Source organism: Nomascus leucogenys, chromosome 19 (genome assembly GCF_006542625.1).
Source record: "Nomascus leucogenys isolate Asia chromosome 19, Asia_NLE_v1, whole genome shotgun sequence".
Lineage (NCBI taxonomy): Eukaryota > Metazoa > Chordata > Mammalia > Primates > Hylobatidae > Nomascus > Nomascus leucogenys.
Window position 1 is genome coordinate 41,999,648 of NC_044399.1, and position 21,516 is coordinate 42,021,163.

The 21,516-nt window shown below is 37.7% G+C and overlaps 1 protein-coding gene across 2 annotated transcripts in view; it reads right to left on the reverse strand.

The window, feature by feature from the left end:
• CAMKMT (calmodulin-lysine N-methyltransferase) overlaps positions 1-21,516 on the reverse strand; it is a 445,018-nt gene that overhangs the window by 87,668 nt on the left and 335,834 nt on the right. For both annotated transcript variants that reach the window (XM_030800134.1, XM_003262802.4), the window contains exons 4-7: positions 14,310-14,370; positions 12,306-12,360; positions 11,185-11,248; positions 3,297-3,363 (exon numbers count right to left, since the gene is read on the reverse strand). In XM_030800134.1, the coding sequence (XP_030655994.1) occupies positions 3,297-3,363; positions 11,185-11,248; positions 12,306-12,360; positions 14,310-14,370 (247 nt within the window). The remainder of the gene's footprint in view (positions 1-3,296; positions 3,364-11,184; positions 11,249-12,305; positions 12,361-14,309; positions 14,371-21,516) is intronic.

Sequence of the window (21,516 nt, forward strand, 5' to 3'; positions counted from 1 at the left end):
GAAGACCTAGAAATACGTAGACATCAAAAGCTCCAAATGGTTCTTTGTTAAACATTCACAATTTTGAAGACAGCTTCAGATAAACCCAACAATTGAGATACTGTAAATATCCTTGCTCTTTCATCAATCTCTAGCTATATTTAGTAGCATGGTTTCCTTTGTTCAAGAATTATTTTTGATAACTGCATATTTATATTCTCAAAAGCAGAGTACTTTGGACATATTTGTTAAGTGAATGGATGGCTGCATGGATGGACAACAAATAAACCAAATGACTGCATTAAGCTGAGATGTAATGAATATAATGCTTCATATATGTGGATCTTAGATGTAGCCAGGGCTAAGGCTTCCAGACTTTCACCAACACATCTTTCACATTTAGTTATAATCAGACTATGACTAAAATGGATAGAGGGAGCAGGAAAGTTTGGTAGCTAAGAGAAGAGTTACTCTAGGCAAGGATGATGGTGCTTATGAGAGCAGAGGTGGATTGACTGTGAAGCTAATGAAGGTTCAGCGTCAGAGCCTCTTGTAAGGCCCCTTCCAAGGCCCTGGGAGAAGCCCTAGTAGTGTGTTCACATGGTCATATATTTCTGTAAAATTTATCAAAGTAAGGTATAATAGAATTCATTCTTCCTAAATGGGCCCTCAAAATAAGTTTCAGGCCCCATACAACCTCGGTCTGCCCCTGTGTAAGAGGTAGGAAGAGGTTGGTAGCAGGAGAAATGCTGGTAGTTACTGAGAACATCACTGGAGTAGTGGGAACAGGAGCTTGGGTGCCAGTCAAATTTCTGGGCAGCTTGTTTTTTTTTTTTTTAAATACCATTTCTTAGGCTCATAGTTCTCATATCACGACTTTCCTTTCAGCTTATACATCTTCTTTGCAAATGAAGTCACAAGAGACATTCAGCTGTTACAAACTTCATGTCAAGCTTTGAAGTGCTATTTAATAGCAGAAATATTTGGCTCACGTGTGGGCTTTACAGCTATGGTAAATACCTCTTAGTTATCTGTCGCTATTGTTATTCCACACCTCCAATTTGGAGGAGAAATTCTGCATATGCATTGAGGCACTAAAAAAGATTATTGAACTCTATCTTAGCTCTTTTGTGAATGGCTTCCTTTTATTTCTTCTCTCATGGAACTAATACTTTCATCACATTGTACTGGTTATGGGTGGGAAAGCAGTGGACGGAGGGAGAATACTGATTATTACATCAGTGGTTGGCCGTTTCTCTTAGCTTCTTGACAGTTAAGTGATGAAGTCACTCCTTAATATAAGATCAAGGCATTTCAAGGACTAACTCATCTACCTGTTCTCTAGAAAGTGCTTTAGTAGACTTCGAACAAAATGCTTGCAGGGGTCAAAAGAAAAGAAACTGTATGAGATAAAGAGGACAAAAAACCCACCCTCATCTTGGAGGTTTCTATATGATTATTATTGACATATAGTCTATATGTCCAGGTACATATCAGAACAATATATCTAGAAATAGCATTTTTGAGAACAGAAAAACAGAAACAAAGGCCATGTATTAAGCATTTGGTATATGTCCTTTGTTGAACAATGACGTTTTGCTTGTTTATGTAACTTAATTATTTTATGAAGAGATGACAGAAAATACTATTGCACTCCATAAGTTAAACACTTGACATTTTTATTCCTCAAAATGCAACATTTTAGAAGTCTAGATATGTTTATTAATTAGTGATTATTAACACCCAGTAAACAACATTATGTCTTGTAAAAACACAATCTCTCTTCACAGCATGAAGCTGAAATCTATTATTCCCTGATTCCATATGCTGAAATACACTCAAATGGTCACGAATGACCTTAAACATTAAACAAATGTAAATGAGGACAACATAGAAAATGCACTTTTGATTGATAACTAAAAGACCAGGTTGAAAATCATGTCCAAAAATGAAGTCCTCTCCAGAAGGGTAGGGCTGTCTGCACTGTGAAGGAAAGGCTGTCCTAACAATGAGGACCCCACAGGTAATGTCAGACCCTTTCTCTTTCTCTCAACCTACCCCAGGTTTTCTGGGAAACAGAAGTGGTTTGTTCATTTATATGAGAAACACAGAATATGCTGTCCCCTGTGCCACCAGCCTACTCCCAACATTTTAAGCAGGATTTCAAAATACACATATGGACACTTCATTACATTCACCAATTAATATAACAGAAAAAAATTATTGCTATTCCATAGCCTCACACCAGTATGTGTCATCACTTTGGTTTTTAAGCATTGTAGCTATTTTCGTGTCCGAAGCCAGCACACCAAGACCACTGGCCGCCGAGGCTGTACCGTGGGTGTGTCCAAGAGAAATCAGTCTGTAGGCTTTGTCTGCTAAGGAGTAGTTTATATAACTAATAAAAAAAAAATCAAACTGGGAAGTTGGGGTGGGAAAGTGTCTTCACCTTAGGGAAAATTCAAAATACCAAAGGATGACAGCTTCACAGTAATAAAGAAAACAATTAATTTAACAGAGAGTTATTCTAATGAAGTCTGTGGTTAAATGAATGAGAAAAAATGCACAAATACAGCTATTTCATGTGAAAACTATGAAATGATTACTCACTTCTCTAGATCCATTACCAACAGGGCAAAAATAAAATGTAGCATCACAGAACACACCATTGTTTTGGTTAAGAGCAAGCATTCCTCCTAGTTTGCATAAGAATTAACAGAATCTAAAAGCGAATGGACACCTAGACTATTTTAAAATCATGGAACAGAGCAGGGTTTCTCAGTGATGGCACTATTGACATTCTGGGCCAGATGTTTCTTTGTTGTATGGGGGTGTCCTAAGCAACATAGGATGTTCAGTGGAATCCCTGGTCTCTACCACTAGATGCCAGTAGCAACACTCCCTGCTCTCCTACCAAGTCATGACAATAAAAAAATGTCTCCAGGGAATGCCAAAAGTACCCTTGGGGGCAAAACTGCTCCTAGGCTGAGACTCACTGGAAGAGAGCCATTTAAGGAGTTCCCAGGCCTGACTTCTCCCAACCTCATACTGTATAATCATAAATCATCCCCAACCCAGTGTTTAATATACTTATCTTGTTTTCTCATCTATTAATTGGAGATAATGAGAGTGTCTGTCTGCCTCATAGTATTCCAGTGAGCATTAAATGAGACAACACTTGTAAAGTGCTTAAAACACAGTGCCTGACACACAGTAGGTGCTCAATAAATGTTAGCTGTTATTATTTTTAGTAACCATCCATAGTATCAAGGAAAGCAATTTCAATGGGAATTTTTTAATGCAGAAAGGTATCTTACCAGCTCGATATTTTCTGGGTCTTAAACACACCAGCCTTCTGATTCCTTGTGATGATGTCTTGCACATCTACAGGACACAGTTAAGAAAACATCTGCAGTGATTGTGAACTGACCAAAAAAAAAGGTCCAGAAACAGTTATCTTTTATTTATTGATTTTTTTTTTGAGACGGGGTCTCGCTCTGTTGCCCAGGCTGGAGTGCAGTGGCGTGATCTCGGCTCTCTGCACCCTCTACCTCCTGGGTTCCAGTGATCCTCCCACCTCAGCCTCCCTAGTAACTGGGACTAAAGGCATGAGCCACCACACCTAGCCTTTTGTGTCTTTAGTAGAGATGGGGCTTCACCATGTTGGCCAGGCTGGTCTTGAACTCCTGACCTCAGGTAATCCACCTGTCTCAGTTTCCCAAAACACTGGGATTACAGGTGTGAGCCACTGTGCCTGGCTGATCTTTTTATCATAGATGGGATGAGCACAGTGAAAGGAGAAGAGCTGTATGTGGGGTGTGAAGCAAGATGCTGACTTGCCACAGGCAAGCTCTTTTACTTCCCTGGGCTGCATTTTATCACCTGAGATGGATCATCATGGCAAGCCCCAGAGTTATGAGTGCTGGTGGGAAATGACTGTCCCATAGGTGCCATGTCCTACTTGCTTAAAAGGGCAAGGAGTCCAAAGGCAAGCCTCTCTGTCAGCAGGGAGGGCAATGTCAGTCTCCTGAGACTTTCCAGTGTGAAGTATTTCCAATCTCCTAAATGCTACTAGGGAGGGGTGGAGAGGAGCAGCAGGATGAGACTTGGGAGGAAGTGAGAAGAAAAAGATGAAGAAAATCTTGGAGAATATTTGAGAGAAAATGAATTACTGAAGAAAGTCAGTTGAGTGAAAAGCCCCCTGAAGAACTGTCTTTACAGACTTATGCTATGGCCTTTGGCATGGAAGGACTTGTACAAAAAAGCCACATTTATGGAAGACATGTTTCCAGGAGCTGGTTCATTACATCACCCAGCGCCATATTTACAAGGGCCCATTGGAAAAAATTGTCAGGTTTCAGCACGAGGAAAGGCTGGTCTGCAGATCAAGGGATGTTGCTTCCACTTCCCGGCACTGTAACTCTTAGAGTTGATCCTCTTTTTCTTTGCTCCAGCACCTGTGCAACTCAGAGCCAAATGTGTGGCCTAACTCCAACAACCACAAGAGACCCTGTTGCATATGTTTTCTCTACTGACCTCTATTCCTGGCTTCATCATATTTTCCTGGCTTTCCAATTTCCAACTGCCCTCACTTTCCCATTCATTTTATATGGTATATTCTATGTGTCACGGTAAGAAGCCTCAAAATCCCTCTTTTGGAATAAGGCAGGTTTAAATAAACAAGAAATAAAATAATTCCAGTGAAGGCTGCAAGTTGAACTAAATTGGGCCCATGGGGGGGACACCAAGCAGACAAGCGATGTTCTCCTATTGCTCAGAAAAACAAATTTCCTGAATGCTCAAAGCAAGCATTGACCAAGATCTCCCTGCAAAAACAGAGCCACAGGACTTTTTAACCCAAATCTCTGCTTGAATCACCAGGCACACCCATTTCTTCTCTGAGTGAATAAGCAGGTACTGTGATAGCTTTCTTCCCCCAGGGGTGGGTAGGAAAAATCAATTAGGTCTGCTAATGAAGGGCTTTGTTGAGGTTTACAAAAGTGCTATAATGCAGACTTTTTTTTTTCCTGGGTGAACTTTCCTGTATGCAAATTAAATACTGTTAAATTACATTCATTAAAAAAATAAAAGAGACTAATTTGCCTACTTGTTTTGATTAACTAAAATGACACATCGGCCTACAGTTCTGTCTATTTCAGGAAGAAAGTATTTCAGGAAAGTCTTCTAAATGAAATGTCTTGCAGAAAAGGACAGCTGACATCTTTATTCGGAGAAGAACAAAATTAGTAAAGAGTCAACTGACAACTGTTTTTGATTAAGTTCCCCCACACTCTGGCCACACCCTCCTTAGAGTTTCCATGGCATCCAACCGCATGCCATAATGTGCCCAGTACACCTGTAGAGTCGTATGAGTACATGACTAATCTATCAAGCAAAACATATTATTTTGTTAGTGGAGGTAATACTTTTTATAAAATAGTCTCAGGGAAGGTAAATTATATAACTCAGAAGAAAACATATTAATAATTTTTAGTAAACATCTTAACACTATATACTTTTATACAATTTATAAACCTGTGACTCCAGGTGGTCAGGCTGAAGCAAACATATGTATTTATATTCTAGAAGCAATTTTTTAAATAAAAAAATCGGCAGCAGTATTTAGGCTGCTTTATTTTTAGAACTGGACGGGAAATAAGTTTTGTGGTTTAAGAGTTTTTTTAAATATTAAAATGAGCATGAGAAGAAAAAATGTCAATAGTATATTAAAGTATTACCTTAAGAGACAAATTCAGATATCCTGCTCCCCACCCTTTACTTTAGGTCAGATTTTGATGGTTCTTCTGGATGGCACTGTGTCCAATAATAGATTTTATCATTCTTCTGTGTCACCTCAGGGTAATAAAGGAAATCCAATCACATTGAGTCAATATGTCCAGGATAGTGTTCAACACAACGGGCCAAATCGTGTTCTCTGAGCCACACCCACCTTCTGGAGGACTTCAGTGGGAGGGACTGGGTGCAAAGAAAGCCTTAATGTGATTTCTGATTAAATGAATACAGAGTAATTGCCTCCAATCCCCTTGTCTAGGCATCTGGACTTCCAGAGCTACAGGATATATATTTGTGGCTAAAAAGAAACCGGAATTCTATCTCCAAGTTTTCTTCTCAAATAAAGCCCTGTTCAGAGGTAGGGCTCCATTTCAATTTTGTTTCAGTTGATTTTTATTCTTAAAAAATATTTTTATATAATAGTAATTTAAACAAATTATATACATGTTATATGTATGTATCATATTGTTAAAAATATCAGCCTCCTCCTGCAATTAGCAATTATTTATCAGTAGTTATATATACATTTTGAGAGTTGGCATGTTCTTTAAGCAAGAAAATATTTTAAAAATAATAACACTGTGATTCACAAAGCACCACTTTCTTGGTTTATGTTATCTTCATTTTCGCTGGAATACCAAAAATGAGGGTAGGAAACCATGAGATTATAATATAAACCCTATTCATTTTGATCTCTCAAGGTTTTTTTTTTTAATGCTTAATGTGGCAATATTTGCTAATTTAAGGCTGCAAAATATTCTTAAATGTGCTCATTACTCACATGAATTGAGAAGATACCATAAAGGTACTGTAAACTCTGTTAGCAATGCCAATTGTTATGTTTATGGATGAGAGGCCTTAATTTCCAGAGCATGGTAAGGAAATGCAAGATGACGTTCACCAAATCATTTTAGTTTTTGGTGACCCAGAATGGTTTAAGTCGAAAAAACATAAGCTTTGAAGTCAAATGAACCTGGCTTCTAGTGCTGGTTCTGATACTTGGTGGCTGTGTGTCCTGGGGTAAATTAATCTCTCTGAGCTCCGCCTCTAAAACAGAAATAATGATACCTATTTGTTAGGCTTAATGGAGTATCACGTGTGATGGGCCTGGCACACAGTAGGTGCCCAAATCATGTCAATTCATTATCTTAGTGTACAATTCAGGCAAAGGCTTTGGTAGGATGAAGAGGCTGGTAAAGTAACTAACATGAGGTTTGGCAGTCACACTTTATTTTCTTTCCCTGCTGCTTAGAATTAATTACGTGAACCGGGCACAGTGGCTCACGCCTGTAATCCCAACACTTAGGGAGGTGGGGGCAGGAGGAGGAGGATAGCTTGAGCCCAGAAGTTCAAGACTGCCTGGGCAACATAGCAAGACCTCATTCTCCACAAAAAGGAGAAGAAAAAAAGTTAGAATTAATTATGTGAACATTTATACTGTAGAATTTAAATAACCAAAGTTATCAAAGAACTTCTGCCCTTCATGTGTATAAATGTATTCTAGCCAAGGCAAAATCTGTGTCCCACAAGGATAGGTACTAGACCTATCTTGTTCACTATTGTATCTTTAGCATCTGTAATGACATGCCATTAATATTGGTTGAATTAATTTTAATTTAATTCCAAAAAATACATATTTGTTGCGCTGCTACCCAATGTGAGGCACATAGAGTTTACTTATGACTCATCAGTAGATGGAAGTACAGCCAGCGTTGGAAGAAGAAGCCTGGACACAGGAAGATGGCCCGGTATTTCCGTGTTGTCAGCCATCTATGGTACAGGCTGCACAGCCCACACGAAGCTTCACTTAATAGTTACTCAAGTCAGGGATTGTATTAAATAAAAATAATGGTAAACCAGGGGTGTCTCCTTTAAAAAGCACAGTGGATTTACCCATTTTTGGAGAATCCTAAGTTCAAGATCATGACCCACACTGTGCATACTATGGGGATAAGATGCTTACAGAGAAATGGGTCGCCAAACACTGGAATTTTCTGCGTAGAACTGCTAGATGTTTACTAAGGCAGGGTGCTTGTGCTGGGCACATTAGTGATTGTAGCCAGAGAGGGTTACTCACCTTCAGGAGTTCTACTTTTATTCATTATCATTTAGAAGAGGCTTAGCATCAATAATAACTCAGTATACCATGTCTCTCTCCTATTCCTAGGTCACTGTTATCACAAGCTACAAACCTTATGGAGTAATTATTATATGTGGGCAGTTGAAGATTTCTTTCTTGACACTAAAGGGGCATTGCCAAAAAAAAAGAAAAGGAACATGTTTCACACTATTTTAGAATAAATTTGAGAACTGGACAAACCAAATGATCCCATCTCTAATTTATCCTTTGTTCTCTTGGGATACAGATAAAATGGCATCTGTAGGGAAGAGCAGCTCTCAGGTGTGGAGGCTTTGAGTTCGTAGACTCAGCAATGCAATTTAAGGACCAAGGAGACCTTAGGGAAAACTACCCATGAATCTAAGAAAATATTTATGACTTAAAAATATTTACCTCAAGTCTTAATATCTTTCCAGATATCTCTGTTTAATAAATCTCAAATCAACATCTAGCTTTTCAGAGTCAAGTTGGAAAACTCAAGAAGACATAGGCAATCCATTTGATACATTTTAGGGAGATAATAAATAAACTCAAAACTGGTTGACATGCTTCTGTGATATAAAGATTCAGAACCAATCCATTCATTGCCTCACATACTAAAACAAATAGAAATAATATAAAATTAAAAGGAAATATCAGGAAATGCTGTTTTTTTTTTTAAAAAAAGGCAAAAATCAGAATCTTAGAAGCTTAAGAGACTAAGAAGATTCAGTTGGATTCATTAAATTCAGAAGCCAAGAACAACAAAAATAATTTTTAAAATGATAAGAATAATATACAGACCAATACTCAGATGCGATATGCCATTGCCAGGTCGATTTTCAATTACATTTCACTGATGTATTCATTTGTTTCTTAATGTGCTCATCTTGCCCATTAAGAATAATTAGCAGCTTTACTAAGAGATTTTCTGGCTTCTGGCAATGTTTCTCCCCCTTTTTTTGTTGACATCCACTTTTACTTTTTAGAAAGTAATTTTTGAATAATATCCTACAACTGCTATATAATTTAGACTTCCTAAAATTTTAAAGGAAAGATGTAAACAGTAATTTTTAAATAAGTTTGTTTCAATCTATATGCATCAATAGTATGTGATTCAGTGAATTAGTTATTCTTACAGAAAGTGGGCATGCAAATAGAAAAAAAAAATCATTCATATTAACCTCAGTCAGTAAAACAGATGACAACGAATGCCAATTGTAAGCTCTGTTAGCAAATCAAGAATAACATTAGTATTAAAAGCAGGAAAAACACATTGCCGATTTTAAGGCTTTATGCATGCTTTTTCTCTTAATTAAAAAAAATTAGATCTAGTTACAACAGAAAAAGGCATACAAACATAGAACAACTGCATGGTAAAAACTGAACTCCATCAGGAAAGTCCTAAGAGATGAAATAAAACATACTACCAATTTTGGTCTGCATCCTGAAAAGACCTACTTTATCTACTTTGTAAAGTTCTTCCCCTCCTGCCCTTTGGCACCCCGCTATATTAAACCCATTGTAAAACCCAGCACAATAAAGCACTCTCAGGGCTGAGCTTCTGAGGACCAAATGTTAAAAATCCATTTTCTTGGGAGGGGGCTGTACCAATCATTTCTTTGAAAGGCCGGCAGAATGAATACAGAATCTGAGATTTCCTCTCTGATTTCAAAAGCTGGCACGGCATCTTTGTTGTTTAAAGCAAAGGTGTGTTAATTAATGACATTAGCATTGCTTCCCTTCTTTGGGAGCTCTGTAGTTTAGCTCAATAATACTTTTAGAACAATTAGATTTACATACTGACTACAGATGTTTCCCATAGTTTGATAAAAGTTCTAATTGGTTTCTGATGCTATTAAATAAGACACCTGCTGACTTGAAAAAAACCTTAGGTTACTGGGCCCAAGCTGAAAGTTTCTGTGGCTAAAATAATCTTCTCTTGTCCAATAATCCTGCTCCCCCCACCCTCTAAAAATCCGCTGGGGCTGAGCTGGCATACCTGAGCTTCCTCTTGCTCTGTATTCCCTGACATAAGGAGGAGGAGCACAGTGAAATGATACATGGATACATGCACGAAATAACTCAGAATAAAGCAGAGTGAATGAAACAACATCCGCTCATCTTCAGGAATATTTTGAAAAACTTGAGACAGTCTCAAGAACGTGATTAAAATCCTGCATTTTAAAAAAGGAAGCACCTTTTGTGATCTCTTTCCCTTGTGTGAAAGGCCAAGATTGTGATTGGCTGTTTTTCCTTCCTGAATTTTTTTTTAAGTCTGTCAGGCAATTAGCTGGGTGGGGCTCTGTAGAGCATACAAGTGTTACTGAACAATATTAGCTACTGTGCTTCTCGTTCCTCCTTTCTCCTGTTTGAGCAGCTTGATGAAGCTGCTGCATATTTTGAAAAAATCATATGGCAGAAGTCGAAAAAGAAAATCAGAAATAGATTGTATGTAAGATGCCACAGAAATCAAAACTGCTTTGGCAGTTTAAGAGCTTAAAATTCAAATAAGTAGATTGTCTCCCTCATAATGTAAATGTAAGGCACACCAAAAAAAAAAAAAAATCCAAAGCAAACCTATCTTCCACTTTTCCTCTCAGTTTCTAACAGCTGTTAACTGCCCCTGAACAAATCAGCTCGACTGCTAAAGTAGCTACATTTATGCTTGCTTTCTTAAAGTACAGTTCAATTTTCATGAACTCTGTGTACATATTAGGAAAGCATAATCTAATGGAGTTTGAACTGTAATAGCATAGCAGAAAAATAGAGATAGCTTGTATAATCCTAAATAAAATCCTAAATAAAAGGAAATAATGAAGAACTGACAGCTGTTCCAGTGGGGGATATAGGTACCCTCAGCAATTAGAGCAGGCACAATATTACACAGTACATACAATATCAAGTGCATGAATGTAATAACAAACATGAAGCTGGAAGTTAATATTTGCCAGCAATATCCAAATACAATAAATACCAAATAATTTATTTTACACTGGCAAATTCCAATGGAAATAAAAGAACAAGAATGCTTGAAAATTATTATGAAACAAATTTTCTTATTGCCTTGGGAGGTCCACAAAACATAGGCTCCTTTAATGAGAGATGTCTATAAAAATCTATGGAAAGAAAAAAACCCACGGAGTCGTATGCAAGGAATTCATATATTTCTACTTTTTCTTAATTACTTATCATGTATGTAGGGGGGAAACTCTCTTTTAATACCCCATGCTGTCTTTCTTTATATCAATTGTTACTCAGCCGGGAAAAAGGAATGAGCACAACAAACCCGTTTTCTATCTGAATAAGGATACTTCTGATGGCCTTTTCATTCCCATCAGTTAACAGAACTTCTTTGACATCTGCAGAAATAGCAACCTGAAAAAAAAAAGGGAGCACAGCAAACAATGAGCAAATATGCTTGTCTGTGTGGAAGTGAAGACAGGAGTGACAAGCCTTCAGTATCATGCTTCCTCACCTATTTCTCTGTAACAATCTTCAATCTTTTTTCATTTTATGTCTGCATTATTTTAATCATTCAATCAAATCAGTCAATACTTTTATCATTCCATTTGCGGGAGCCTCTATCTTGCTATCATTCTGTTCGGTAATTGCATTGTGACAGCGGATGATGGTATTCTGAGAGGCTTTCATTTGTGGGCTTCTGTTTATCTAGTAGAGCCATCATACAAGGCTGTCACTCTGCCTTTCAGCTTGCTTCTGTCTGACTGCCTGATGCCCTTCATATAACTTTGCATTGCAGGCAGATGGCTTTGTGAGGGTAATTTTTTTGTGAGCTTTGACATGCTCGCACACTGGGCTGTAACCTCGACACATTGTATAAGAGCGACAGGTTTGTCAAATGCCAATCAGTGTAACAATATGCTTTTATTTGTAGAGACATAAAAACTTGTCTAATGCACTGTGCTGCTACATAATATCTCCTGAATACATGACTCAGAACCCAGAGAATGGGGAACGACGTTCCTGAATGGCCAATCTAATTCAAAAGAATCTAATTACTGAGCGCTCTGGATCATGTTTGTTGGTGTAATAATGCAGGCAAAACATTAGCAGCTATATCATGGTGCTCCAACTGTGATTCGCCGGGCTATTCCTGTATCTTAGCAAATGGGACTATAATCTGAAAAAAAAAAAAAAAATGCTTTCGCTATGGCAAAGAAAGACTGTGCGAGGCCTGGAATGTCACAACAAGCAATATTGACTACACTGAGGTAAAATGTTTCTGCTCATCGAGGCAACCATAAAATCAATATGATCCGAAAGTAAGTCAATCTAGAAGGTCTCTCAAGACCCGGCAGCTTGACCGCAGCTGATGCTGTTGACGGTTCTCTGACCCAGCAGTTGGAGGCCCTGGAACATTTTTCCTTTTGTTCCTCCCTCTGAATGGGATTGGAATGGAGAAAAGACCTACCATGAGCCCAGCCAAGCATGTCATGCCACCCCCTAGCTCACACACAGCAAGGGCCCTGAAAGAGAGAAAAGAAATGGTAGAACCCATACAAATTAGATGAAAATGGTCAGAGAGAGATATATGTTACAAGAACAAATTGCCATCTGCAGTAAGAACGGCGCTACCAGGAAGTTGTGGAGACATGACTAGGCTACCTCATGTCGTTTTGCGTTTTAAAAATAATTATGAAATAGAAAAGTCACAAAGCAGGCAAATCAGTGGGGGTTCCCTCATTAGTGTTCACTGCAACATTACCACCGCTGAGCTGAAAAATCTGAGAAGGTTCCCTTTTTTTCCCTTGTCAATGGCGCTGTCTTTTAGAACTAAACTAGCTAGAGTAGCGAAAGATAATTGTTAGGAAAGGATAACACTGTTAATCCACATTCATTCCTTCAAAAACAGTTAGACAAGTAAATGAAGAATATATATGAGTGTGTATATACCTATATTATAGTTACATACAAACAACGCACACAAAATAAATAGATGCAATCCTGAATTTAAAAAAAAAAATTCTTAAACAAACTGAAACATTTTGGAAAGCTGAACAGTCCCCATAAAGAACAATTACACAAAGAGCATTTAGCAATTAACACTTAAATCACAATTGACCCCAACACAACACAGTGAATAAACAATGCAGGGACATAATATGGTTAAGCCAGCAAACCCAGGCTAAAGTAATGACTGGGCTCTGACTTCACAGCTCAAAAGTAAAGCAGCTCAGAGTTAAAGCTGACAGTCTAGGGTGGCACTCTGCACTTACCTTCCCCTTTGTGCCTAAATATCAGCCCTCAACGTGTGACATTCTCGCCCCGGCCCACTGCTCGCTGATTGGAGCTCCAGTCAAGCTTAAGCACAGCGAGATGAGCAAATGCCAGACTTTCAGGGCAGCTCTGCAGCCCACATTCAAAATTGCCCTGTTCTTATTTATATGCTTAGACTCTTAGGATTGTTTCCTCTTCCCAGTTTGGGAAGTTTATTACCCCAAGAGGAGAAAAAAAGCAAAATTAAAAGGGAGGGAGAGGTGGGAAGAGGGGGAAAGGAAGGAGAAGAAGCCAAGCAAGGACATTAATATTTCAAAACACACTTAATGAATGTTTGGTTGTTCAAAGCAATTATAGACTGGTTGGTAAATATGGACCCATAGAGCTTAAAAAAATACATATTATTGACCCAATCTTGTAAGTACATACAGTTAAAACACACGCTATGATCACTAGTGGCTTATCTGGAATCATAATGAGCTATTCAGGAAGTATATATTGAATGACTTTTATAAAATGAGAATTAAAATGAAAAACCTATATTTTCTGGGTCTATGAAACATCTTTAGAATTTTCAAATAAAGTTTTTTTTTTTTCCTAAATTCCATCCATGGGTTTGATCTGCAATGCATACTAACAGTTGAAAACATGTATTTCCGTAGCATGAATCCATAATGGTAATTTATAGTTCACAAATACATATTGTTAGATATATAAAAATACCTTTAAAACCAGGGGTGGGATGCCATCTTTAAATAATAGCTGTGAGGTATTTATTTATCAGACATTCTGTAGTGACTTCCCCAGCAGAAGTTTAAAGAATGTCTTTATTGGTTTTTTTTTTTTTTTTTTTTTGACCTTCACAATCAGTAAGGATTGATTGGAGCTTCACTTTTGTTTCCCCCAAATCAAAGTGAAATAAAATGCCTTGAGTGGAAATCAAAAGCCTTTGACATATAGCAAAAATCTTGCTGTGCAATATTAGTACCCAAGGCAATTCAGATTTCACTTGAGAAGCAACATGTGTTCACTGTGAACTTTTTCCCCTTTCTTTCTGTTTTCCTTCTCTTCCTTTCTGTTTTCCTTTTTTAAATTTTTTTCTAACAATTTAATTTGAAGAATGTAATCATGGCAATTTTTAATATGTTGATTCAATATCCATCATGGGCTAAAAAATATCTTAAGTGCAGCTCTGTACCTGAATATATTATTGTGCTTGAGGCAGTAGTAAGCCAAAACCTCTTCAGATGGCCAGATGCCTAGAAAACACAAGAGGATAAACCTTATTATAGAAGTCATTCTTTTAAGAAATGGCTTTTAAAAATAATGTTCAGTACAAGCTATTTCAACTTGAATCAAACAACACTGTTATTACTTATAATATGTCATGTCACGAGTATCTTTTATTGTTGTTATTTTTATAGTGGTGAGATTTATAACTCTTTCCCCAAGGATAATAGAAAAATATCAATGAATTATACTAAATTTTGATCACAAGACAGCCAAAACAGTAACAACCAAAATCACAAATATCAAAAGTTAAATTCTGATGGTACTTCACATAGATCTTCATCTTGTGCACATAAAATTAATTAGTATCCGTTGAAGACTTACTTATATATGCAGCCCATATTAGGCAAAAATAAATGGGACGATCACACACAGGAGTAAACAAAACCACTGAAGTCACTATACTTTTTTTGTTTGATTCCATGCTAATATTCTTAAACATGTACAATTCTGTCTTTTTTTTTTAGACACGTCTCGCTCTATCGCCAGGCTGGAGTGCAGGGGCGAGATCTTGGCTCACTCTAAAGTCCACCTCCTGGATTCAAGTGATTCTCCTGCCTCAGCCTCCTGGGTAGCTGAGATTACAGGTGCATGCCACCATGCCCAGCTAATTTTTGTATTTTCAGTAGAGATGTGGTTTCACCATGTTGGTTAAGCTGGTCTCGAACTCCTGACCTCGTGATCTGCCCACCTCAGCCTCCCAAAGTGCTGGGATTACAGGTGTGAGCTACCATGCCTGGCCATAATTATGTCTTTCTTCAGTTAAATAAAATCAAACTGGAGTATAAGATTAAGAAATTTTAATTTCACCAACTTTGGTACATCTTTAAATTTAACAATAATTCTACCTGCTAAATTGCATGGATGGGCATTTTCTAAAATTATCATCCATAAATCACTGATTTCAAATACTTAGTCTTCATGAATGGATATGAATTGCTTAAAGAGAAGACAAACATGCTTGGAAATTATAGTTTCTAGTTGTTATCACAGGACGGTAGGATTATAAGTGTTTTTAATTTTTTTCTTTATGCTTTTCTGTATTTTCCAAAATTTTTATAATAAACATATATTACCCTTATAACTAGAATAAACTGTAACCTTATAAAAATTATGTTTTGCCCCAATTAATCAGACTCAAAGATCAGGCAGAGCACCAGGCATCTTGCACTTCCTGAGGCTGAGAGCACCATGCAGTCTTGGGAACGGGTGGCAAGTGTTCTCTGACTCAATACCAAGCGCTCTGCTGATGGGTCTTAATGCAAGGTTGAAACATCTAAAAAAGGCTTTCCCCTAGATGAACCTCCAACTTTGAGGAGTAAGAAATCCAAACATTTCAGAGAAGAGGATGTCAAAGAAATGTTAAGTAAACTCCTAAGAGATTTAGGGGGTAAATATATAAACAGCAAAGAGGTGTCTCCATAGAGCATTTGTTGCAGGGAAGCCCAGTCAGGTGTACACACTACCTCAGCCTCTCTGGCATTTCTGGTAGGAATGACAGCTTGGGAGAAAAACAAGGAAAACCAGCAAGAAGTGTTTGGAGTCATATTTAAGAGGAAAGTCAGAGAGGCAGTGGAGTGTGGTAGTTAAGATCACAGATATTTTGGAACCAGACTTATTGGGCTCCAGTGCCAGCTCTGCCATTCCCTTGTGGAGTGACCTTGGACAGGTTACTTAACCTCCCTATCCCTCATGCTCTTCATTTGTAAAATATCATTGCAGTATTGTCAACCTCACAGGATTGGCCTGAGAGTTAGATGAGTAAAATACATGCCTATGTTTAGAATGGTTCCTAACACATAATAAGCTCAAAGAAAAAGAAAGCGTTATTAATGTTATCCTCCAGCAAAGAGGGATGGAAGAGTGGAAGAGAGAATATGTGAATCCAAAATTATTATCCCAATAGCCAAAAAAAATGGAAAACCATTTTGACCTGTTACCCCAAATCCTAATATCTGTCATATCTCCACATAAAAATAACTCTATAAAGACCAAAGTATAAATAAAAGTCTCTGAAGGAAGAGCATAAGACAATGCTCTACACCAAGTGAATATAATCACCACTATAATGAATTTCTTTATGCCTTTAGCTTGAGGTTTTTTTTTTTTGAGACGGAGTCTCGCTCTGTCGCCCAGGCTGGAGTGCAGTGGCGCGATCTTGGCTCACTGCAAGCTCCTCCTCCCGGGTTCACGCCATTCTCCTGCCTCAGCCTCTCCGAGTAGCTGGGACTACAGGCGCCCGCCACCACGCCCGGCTAATTTTTTATATTTTTAGTAGAGATGGGGTTTCACCGTGGTCTCGATCTCCTGACCTCGTGATCCACCCGCCTCGGCCTCCCAAAGTGCTGGGATTACAAGCGTGAGCCACCGCACCCGGCCAGCTTGAGGTTTTAAAAAAATGATAGGGAAAGAGTATCTAACTAAAATTTAAGCCTTGATTAAGTACAAAAATGTGACTTCTAAAATGCAGTCTTTTGTAATAGTTTTATAATTGTCTCAAAAAATTATAGAGGCTGATTTTTAACAAAATTACATACAAAGAAAAAAGTTAAAAAAAATCACGTAAAATTTGACCACTAGGATATAATCACTGTTAACATTTTGGACATCATCTCAAAAGATCTTTCTAGGCAAAAAGATATTTTACACCAATGGGATCTTTTCATGAAGATATTCAATAACCTGATTTTCCCTCATTCAATATGTGGTAGATAGCTTTACATGAAAATAAAAATATACTTTACCTGCATCATTATTTATAATGATTGCTTAGACATTCTATGTGTGCATCAGAATTCATTTAACCAGTTTCCTCTTGAGGGACATTTAAGTTAGTTTCAAAGTTGTTGATATGATGAGATTATTGTGTTGATGCAAAAGTAATTGTGGTTTTTGCCATTAAAATCAACAGTAGTACAATATGACAACCCATCTTTTCCCAACCTATGGTTTTCTCTTTAGGTCAAATACTAGGAAATGGGATATCTGGCCAGAGGTTACATATATTTCACATTTTATTATATCAAACTGACCTCCATAAAATGTGTACCAAGTTACACTCCTAATCAGAGTGCTTGTTTCCTCAAAGCCTTGCTCAGATAGGATTTTTTCAATATACTAATTTTTGCTAATCTAAGTTTTTAAAAATCTCAGTGAACATCAAAACCTAAATGAGATACCACTTCACACCCACTAGGATGGCTACAATCAAATAGGTTATAATGAATGTTGGACTGGTGAGGATGTGGAGAAATTGGAACCCTCATGCGCTGCTGGTGGGAATGTAAAATCATGTAGCCACTTTGGAAAATTGTGTTGCAGTTCCTTAAAAGGTTAAATGTAGATTATAATATGACCCAGCAATTCCACTGCTACCCAAGATAAATCAAAATATGTCCAACAAAAACTTATACATGAATGCTCATAGCAGCATTGTTCTTAACAGCCCAAAAGTGGAAACAACCCAAATGTCCATCAACTGACTAACGGATAAATAAAATGTGGTACGTCCATACAATGGATTATTATTTGACAATAAAAGAAGAACTGATACATGCTACAACATAGATGGGACTTGAAAACATTATACAGGCAATACCCCATTTTATTGCAGCTTTCTTTATTGTGCTTTGTAGATGCTGCATATCTACAGTTTTACAAATTGAAGGTTTGTGGCAACCCTGCACTGAGCAAGTCCATTGGTGCCATTTTTCCAACAGCGTGTGCTCAACTAGTGTCTCTGTGACAGATTTTGGCCATTCTCACATATTTCAAAATTTTTCATTATTATTGTATCTGTTATGGTGATCTATGATCAATGACCTTTGATGTTACTATGGTAATTGTTTTGGAGCGGCATGAATTGCGTCCATATAAGATAGCTAGCAAACTTAATTAATAAATCTTGTATGTGTTCTGACTTCTCCACCAGTCGGCATTCCCCCATCTCTCTCCCTCTCCCCAGGCCTCCCTATTATTAGGCTAATTAGTAAACCTACAATGATCTCTAAGTGTTCAAGTGAAAGGAATAGTTGCATGTCTCTCACTTTAAATCAAAAGCTAGAAATGATTCCACTTAATGGAGAAGGCACGTTGAAAGCTGAGATAGGCTGAAAGCTAGGCCTCTTGCACTAAACAGACAAGTTGTGAATGTAAAAGAAAAGTTTTTGAGGGAACTTAAAAGTGTTACTCCAGTGAACACACGAATGATAAGAAGGTGAAACAGCCTTATTGCTGATATGGAGAAAGTTTTAGTGGTCTGGATAGATCAAACCAGCCACAACATTCCCTTAAGCCAAAGCCCAATCCAGAGCAAGGCCCTAACTCTTCAATTCTACGAAGGCTGAAGGTGAGGAATCTGCAGAAGAAAAGCTCGAAGCTAGTGGAGGTTAGTTCAAGATGTTTAAATAAAGAAGCCATTTCTGTAACATAAAAGTGCAAGGCAAAGCAGTAAGTGCTGATGTAGAAGCTGTAGCAAGTTATCCAGAAGATGTAGCTAAGATCACTGATGAAGGTGACTACACTAACCAACAGATTTTCAATGCAGACAAACATTAGAAGCCTTCCATTGGAGGCAGATGCCACCTAGGACTTTGGTAGCTAGAGAGAATTCACTACCTGGCTTCAAAGATCCAAAGGACAGGCTGAGTCTGTTGTTAGGGGCTAGTGCGGCTGGTGACTAAGTTGATGCCAATGCCCATTCACCATTCTGAAAATCATAGCTCCCTTACGAATTATGCTAAATCTAGCCTGGTTCAGTGGCAGGTGCCTATCGGGCTACTCAGGAGGGTGAGGAAGGAGGATTGCTTGAGTAAGCCCAGGAGTTCGAGGCTGTAGTGGGCTATGACTGAATATGTGAATAGCCACTGCACTCCACCCTGGACAACATAGTGAGACTCTGTCTCTTAAAAAAAAATAAGAGAAAAGGAATTACGCAAAATCTACTCTGCTTATGCTCTATAAATGGGACAATAAAGCCTGGATGATAGTACATCTGTTTATAGCATGGTTTACTGAATATTTTAAGCTCACTGCTAAGACCTACTGCTCTGAAAAAAGCAATTCCCTTCAAAATATTATATACTGCTCATTGACAATGCACCTGGTCACCAAAGGGCTCTGATGGAGATATACAAGGAGATTAATGTTGTTTCCATGCCTGCTAACACAACATCCATTCTGTAGTCCATGGATCAAGGAGTAATTTTGACTTTCAAATCTTATTATTTCAGAAATACATTTCATAAGGATATAGCTGCCAAATACAATGATTCTTCTGATGCATCTGAGCAAAGTCAGTTGAAAATCTTCTGGAAAGGACTCACTATTCTAGATGCCATTAAGAACATTTGTGAGTCATGGGAGGAGATCAAAATATCAGTGTTAACAGGAGTTGGAAGAAGTTGATTTCAGCATTCATGGATGATTTTGAGAGGTGGAAATAGCAAGAAAACTAGAAAGAGAAATGGAGCCTGAAGACGTGACTGAATTGCTGCAATCTCATGATCAAACCTGAAAGGATGAGGATTTCCTTCTTACGCATGGGTAAAGAAGGTAGTTTCTTGAGATGGAATCAATTCCTGGTGAAGATGCTGTGAACACTGTCGAAATTACAACAAAGGATTTAGAATATTACATAAACTGAGTTGATAAAGCAGTGGCAGGGTTTGAGAGGATTGACTCCAATTTTGAAAGAAGTTCTACTGTGGGTAAAATGCTGTCAAAGAGCATCGCATGCTACAGAGAAATCTTTCCTGAAAGGAAGAGTCAACCAATGTGGCAAACTGCACTGTCTTATTTTAAGAAATTGCCACAGCCACCCTAACTTTCAGCAACCATTACCCTGATCAGTTAGCAGTCATCATCAAGGCGAGACCCTCTACTAGCAAAAAGATTACAACTCACAGAAAGCTCAGATGATCATTAGTATTTTTTAGCAATAAAGTATTTTTAGTAAGGTATGTGCATTTTTTAGACATAATGCTATTGCACACTTAAGCTACAGTATAGTGCAAACTTTTATATGCACCAGGAAAGCAAAGAATTTGTGTGACTTACTTTATTGTGATATTCACTTAATTGCAGTGGTCTGGAACCAAACCCTCAATATCTCCAAGGTATGCCTGTACTGAGTGAAAGAAACCAGTTACAAAGGACCACATGTTGTATGTTTTTATTTATATGAAATATCCAAAATAGGTATATTCATAAAGATGGAGTGTGGCATGGTAACTGCCCAGGGCAATGATGGTTAGGTGTAAATGGAGCATGACTGCCAATGGGTATAAGGTTTCTTTTGGAGGTGACAAAATGTTCTAAAATTGTGGTGACAGTTGCACAACTGTGTGAATACACTAAATACCACTGGATGAACTATATGGTATGTGAATTATATCTCAATAAAGCTGCTACTTTTCAAAGCTTTCTCATTCTTATTTCTGGGAATAAAATGGCCTTTCAAAAAGATTTTCTTCTCAAATTAGTTATAGAGACACATAGTTTAAAGAGCCATTGGGATCTATTAGAATGGTTAAGACAAAACAGTAGCACCCAACCCCTTTCCCCAGTATTTCTGCTTCCCCAGAAACTATTACTTTCAAGTCTTTTAGCTAACTCTTCTGGTAATCGTGTCTATGTTTCTACATAATAAGTTTGTATTGTTGCTTCTTGATTTTTCAGTTTCAGGCAAAATCTACTGAACCCTCACTGTGCAAAATTAGCATTTTTTGCTTTTATCTCTATTCCTCTTCCCACACCACACATGTGTGCCCTTATCCACCCCATGCCATCTGCTTAATATTATATTTTAATATTACAGTAATAGTTATAATGTTAAAATTTTGGTAAGATCACTCCCCAGTTGATTTTATTATGACTATGAAATAAAACAGCTATGTAGTAAACTATGATTGTTTTTTCTTTCATGCACACATTTTTGTTTTCTCTGGAGTTTATAAAGGTCTTTTCCCCCCTCATTTGCTAAGATTTTTATGCAACCTCAAACTCCAGTTGTCAATTTCTCCTCTCAATACATTCATTCACAATGGGTGTTCTATCAACCTTATGAGGAAATCTCTCCTGGTATCTTCTGACCTGCCTTAGTCTGGACTGAATGC